This window comes from Alligator sinensis, unplaced genomic scaffold, assembly GCF_000455745.1.
Source record: "Alligator sinensis unplaced genomic scaffold, ASM45574v1 scaffold274_1, whole genome shotgun sequence".
Taxonomy (NCBI): domain Eukaryota; kingdom Metazoa; phylum Chordata; order Crocodylia; family Alligatoridae; genus Alligator; species Alligator sinensis.
In genome coordinates this window covers 182,608-188,599 of record NW_005842124.1, presented here as the reverse complement: position 1 = coordinate 188,599, position 5,992 = coordinate 182,608, and the positions used below count along the sequence as shown (strand labels likewise).

Here is a 5,992-nt window from a genome sequence, read left to right as displayed (position 1 = left end):
GCCTAATTCATCTTTGCTGGTATCCATCAGATCCACTGCTGTTTTGACTTCAAAGGAAAATGCAGGAGGAATGAGGTTTTTGGAAGAAATCCAGAAAAGATCAAAATGCTGACAATTAAGAGATCAAAATATATGGTTTCCTGCTGCCTTGTACCCACAGAGTATCTTTACTGTAATTCTCTTTGCAAAAGGTCCTGTATGGATGAATGTGCATGTGCAGAGGCCATCTGTAAAAATTAATTCCCCATTTTGGAGATAAAATGTGGATTTAAAAGGCATAAAAAACAGATGAAAATCACTAGATGTAAAACTTATATTAAGGATTGGTTTTATTAGTTAACAGATTATAGCAGTGATTCTCTCACAAACAGATCTAACTTAATGCCAACAGTTACAACTTACTCACCCAAATGGAAGCTACCGAATTACACAAATACTATTATATACTGTTTCTGATTTATATTTAAAATGTTAAAACCCAGCATGAACTGTTAAATAAAAAATATCATTAAACAATCTCCATCAAAAGTATATTAAATATTTTATATCAGTTTATATAGCTGGACTTCTCAGTTTATTTGATCTTGAGCTGTAATAAAAATTGTGCACAGGTAATTCTAAGAAATCTCCACGCTTAGATTACATCCGGAAAACTCCAAATTCTGTCTTCTTGGTGGGTGCATTTAGTGCTGCACTGAGACTGAGACCCAAAACCAGTCTTGTATCAACTGGGTCAATAATTCCATCATCCCATAACCTGCAAATAAGAATAAAAGGAAAAATTATACAAAGCATTTTGTACCCAATTTCCATTCAGCCACAAAGACCAGACTAACTATTTTTCTTGGGCCATAGAGGATTGAAAAAAGCCAAATTATGATCAAAGATTTGGAGGTACTTTGCATTTGCCATAATGTAGCAAAGTACCATTTAGTGCTTAGTCTGTATTTGTATAATTTGACTTCTAGATTCGCCTAGGAAATTCTAGGCAAAATAATTAGGATAACTTCCCTAGTTAACTAGTGAGGTTATTCTACCCATAATTTTTAGTATTAATGTCCTCCTAAATTCAAGAGAAAATATAATCTGTTTTTAAGTGGAAAAGCAACTATTGTATAAAAATCCGCTCACCCTCCATATCACATTTATATTCTAAAAAGTAAACTACCATCCTTAGTGTTACTGGATCTAGTTTTGTATCAATTTCAGTTCTTTTAAGTTACAAAAACACAAGGATTAAAAGTACTAAAATATTTTTTCTTTTCATCTACTGCCAAGAATAACAGCACTAACGTTTACTGAAGTCCAGTTCTTAACAGACATGAAGCAATCCCTGCCTTAACAAAGTCCCTGAAAGCAATGAATTTATAAAAATATACCATAGTGACAAAAAACCACCCTCAAATCCCAAACAGCTAAAAGGCACCAGTCTCATGACCATTTATGTATGGTATAAGTATGTGAGCAGTCCCTTTGATGTTAAGCATGAGAGTGCTTGCAGGATCAGGACCCAAGAACCTCATCCTGCACCAAATGAAACCCACACCAGAACTCCTAAACATTCTAAAACTTGTACAGAGCAGCACAACTAGGGCAGGCCAAGTAGGGTACCAAAGTTGCTTTCATGGAAGCCTTCACTACTGCAGGCACAGCCCTGCGGTGCCCAGCCACAAAAGCTATGAGTCTGTGCAGCTGGCTGCACTATCCCTGCAACACAGGGTTCCCAGGGCTGTCCCTGGTGCCCTGTTCATTCCCCCCCATCAAAACTCTACTGGGCACAGCTGTGCCTCTCTCAGCAAAAATGTCAGGGAGGGTCACCATTCAGCTTAACTGCCTCTCCTCCTCACCCATATATGCAGGGCTGCCTGATGGCTAGAGAATGATACTTGCTATATTTGCTTTAAAAATGGCTTGTAGGAAAAGAAAATCCAGTGCCAACACTGCCCAGCTTCTATGGCTGAATGGAGTAGGGGTACACCTGCTGCAGCAAAGGCTCCTGGGCTGAGGGTGGTGGGGGCATTCTGGTGCCCTCTGCCAGGCCTGCTCCTCAGCTGCAGCAACCCCATATACTACAGAGTGCAGGCTGCCTGCCCACATAAGAGGTAAGACTCTTTCTTCCCACTTCAGTGGTCAACACAGCCCAGGGCACTGGAGGAGACTGTTATGCCTCTGCCTGCACAGCTAACTCCCTTCAGCAATTACTTAGAACCAAATACTGCAGCCCTTACTGCAGCTCAAGTCCCATTTAAATCAATGTGAATTTTTAACAAATAAGGACTGCAGTATCTGCAGTATCTTTAAATAAAGATTCTCTTCCCCATTCCCCAGGCAAGAGACTTATTTTGCAAGCTTTTCTCAGATTATGACAAAGTTGTCATGATTGACATTTATATTTTGTGTCTTTAAAGAACTGTTCTACTTTAGTGTGTTTCAAAACAATGACAGGATCATGAATGTGTAGCTAACCCTGAATCAAGAACAAAAATACAATTTCCTTCCAGTTAAAGTTTCCAGTTGTCAGCTTTCTATTTAGAGATTATTTTGTATAAAACCTAATTACAAAGGAAACAATGTAGTCAGTGCACAGATCTTAAAGTGTGTGTAAAGAATGAAAAAATCCAGAATTCATACATTATGTGAATATGCACTAGAGTTCTGGTTACCAACAGAAGTTCTAGTGGCCAACAGAAACGTGACACAATTTTGTAAGTCAACCTTATTTTGGCATTTGCTATTAATGTAATTAATAGCAAATCACAGAACATTTTATAATACATAATTATATTTTTATTTTGTAACTTGGGTCAGTAAAAAACAGGACATCTAGGGACTACATTCCTTCATGACACTTATAATAAATGAATTCTATAAAAACAACAAACATAAAAATAAACCCCAATAAATCTCTTACCTAATCTTTTCCTTCCCCTGCGATTTCCCCATGTGCTCCTTTCTTTCCCTTTACTGGGCTAAAAGACTCTGATCCGGCAATGAAAGTTTCCAGCAGGAGCACACTAATGCCTACATGGAGCCATATGCACTTTGCTAGCAGACCCTATGGCAGGATCAGGGCATGGGCTGTGTGCTGGTGCCCTGGATAGCACAGTACAAACCGTTGGCACTTAAGCTCTGGTTTAAGAAAACACGTATGAATAAGTTGAACTTAAAACACACACTTAAGCTCTTTGGGAACTGCTGGAACTCAAACATATGCTTCAAAATAAGCATACGATTAAACAAATTCCCGATCTAGAGGTTCAAACGTTGATGTCAGTCACTATAACCTTCTTGTTGTATGATGATAATATCATAGTGACAGTAACATACCAATGATAATATTATACTGAATATGAGTTTCCTCATAAGCACTTCTCCTTGAGCCATAGAAGAGAACCAGTAACCAGGAGCATAATTAGAAAACTCTTCGTCCAAAAGAGCTAACGGACAAATTCTAATTCGCACTGGATTCAGTGGGAAGATTTCCTTTGACTTTACTGGCAGAGAGGTCAAGTTCTGTGTTCTTTGGGAATAATGAATGTGTCATAACTGTGCACAAGAAGCTAACAGAAGAAAATATCAGTGGGATCATAGTTGGAGATGTACATTTTTAGCACCACAGAATATACACTTCGGCAATTTTCACTGCAGAGCAACTGATCTCTGTATTTTGTGGAATAAATTAAGAAAGTGTCACAGGCCCAATGCAATTAGGCTCAACACTGAAATCTAAAAAACTAACACTGCAATAAAAATCTTTCAAAACTTTAAACACCATTTTTAATAGAATATTTCTTCGTTTTTGTAATAACAAGCAAGACTTTTATTGACAGCCTGGAAGACTTTACACTCCACAAGGTAAAGATTGCTCTCTCAAAGGCGTCACTGCCCTCTGCTTCTCTTTGTTTAAAGAAAGCTACCTTCTGTATTGGGACATAACATTAATAATTAAACAACCTATTAAAACTCCATTGCTGGAACATGAATCACATCTGTGCTCATAAAACATTCATAACAGGGAATCTGTGAGGAAAAGAAATGAACAGCCTAGAAAAGAAAAATGCTCATGTAATTTGTTACAATGTAAACTGATTAAACTCCTTTTAGAAACCTGTAAGCAGATTAATATAGCTCATTTAAAAGGGGGCTGGCTAATGACTCTCGTTAATTAAGACTGTTCAGTGTGAAAGGTTCTAATCAGACAACCGATTAAAGTTTGATTAGAAAACACAACTAAGGGGAAGAATATTGACATCCTGTAAATATGAGTTAGAACTTATAAGCAAAATTACATAAGCAATGTTAATAGAGTAATGTGCTTCCATTTTAAGATCAGAAAAGCATTTCCATCCTCCTTCATTTTAATTGCTCAAGGGTCTGCTCCAAAGCTCACTGAAGTCAAGCAAAAGGGTTCTATTGACCTCAAAGTGCACTGAACCAGGCTGTAAGGGTGTAGACAGAAGCTGACCACTTTGCATACATTTGTCAACTGGATGGCACAAAAGAGATTCATCAAATACTACCTGCCCTGGAATGGTCCAAAGGACTCAGATCTTCTCTCTGTCTACTGACCCTTCTTCTCCTTTGTGCTGGCATTTTGGAAGTTCAGTTAGCTCAAAACAGAACAAGGAGCAATTGTTTCCAGTTGCAGCAAGGGAGGTTTAGGTTAGATATTAGGAAACATTTTCTCACCAGGCGGGTGGCGGAATCTCCATCCACGGAGGTTTTTAAGGCCCAGTTCAACAAAGCCCTGGCTGGAATGATCAAGCTGGGGATGGTCCTGCTTTGAGCAGGGGGCTGGACTAGATGACCTCCTGCAGTCCCTTCCAACTCTAATTTTTTATGATTCTATGAAGAGAAAGCCCATGTTGGCAGAGTCCAGTTCTGGTATCATGATGACTTGATGTTTGACATTTAGCAACATGGGGTAACACTGACTGACATGCTTAGGACAGGAAGGAATTACTCCTCCACCAGCAAATTCTCCTTACCCCTGGGCTGGTGGGTATCCTCAAGGCACAACAGCACATGTCACTCAGAAAGCAAACCGCGACACTGGCTGAAAAATGTCTGCACTCCTAGTTCCATTCTGGGGAAACATCAATTTCTGCAGAACTTACAACGCTGAGTATTATTGGTGACTGATGGACCAGGCCACCAAACTGCCAAAGTGGTATGAAATTTAACATTTAAATCCAATACCACAAGCTCTAAGATTTTCCTGAGGTATATGGAGAAATTAATAACATGATTGGTGGGGACAGGTGTGAATATAGAAACATGGCAGAAATATGAGCTGACCCTAGTAATATGACCAATTCTCTGCCAATAAACAATAAGTTGGGGCTGAGGTTTCCCAAAACATACAATTCAGGCACTGTGATTATAATATCTCAGGCCTGGGACTTAGCTTATTTTAGGTCTCATTTCATAGCTCATTTTGGGACTCCACATAATTAACAGTCAATTAATCTATCCTCCTTTGGCTGAAGAATTAAAGGAAGGTTAAGAATATTCAGCAGATCCTACTGAACTTAGGGCAACTGTTTAGGTCCTTAATTGGACTGGAGCTTTTATTTTCAAAATTACTAGTTAGTTTTGGGTACCCAGGCCGAAGGAGTCTGATTTTTGGAACGGTTTATTAAACTGTCTCCAGCTGAGTATCCAAAATACTGGTGTCACGGCGGGGTCCTCGCGGAGGGCCGTGTGCTCCTTAAGGTCCCTTGCTCCGTGTCAGGCCGGCCCAAGGCACCCTCTAATTCTCGCCCGCCGCGTCTTGATGGAATATATATATAATTGGGAGGCTGCCTATGACTCCCTGGGCACGGCTACTCAGGACCTCTGTCCCCGCAGTTCTCCCGGACTCCTATGGTCACCCGGTATAGTGGGTGCTCCCCAAGCACCCTAGCCTTATGGGCTATGCGTGGCTCCTACCAGCCCCTGATACCACGCCCCAAGCCTCGCTGATGTGATAGACGTTGTTGGGTCTCCCAGC

General features: G+C 39.9%; 1 protein-coding gene across 6 annotated transcripts in view; it reads right to left on the bottom strand.

The window, feature by feature from the left end:
• Window positions 1–295: 295 nt before the first annotated feature.
• The window catches only part of MCCC2 (methylcrotonoyl-CoA carboxylase 2), a 66,829-nt gene continuing 61,132 nt past the window's right edge, over window positions 296–5,992 (bottom strand). For 2 of the 6 annotated variants that reach the window (XM_025205656.1, XM_025205659.1), the window contains one exon: window positions 299–757. In XM_025205656.1, the coding sequence (XP_025061441.1) occupies window positions 640–757 (118 nt within the window). In that variant the 3' untranslated portion in view covers window positions 299–639. Of the gene's footprint in view, window positions 758–5,992 lie in introns of all 6 variants that reach the window. The other 4 variants (XM_025205657.1, XM_025205660.1, XM_025205658.1 and 1 more) reach the window with 3 other exon arrangements.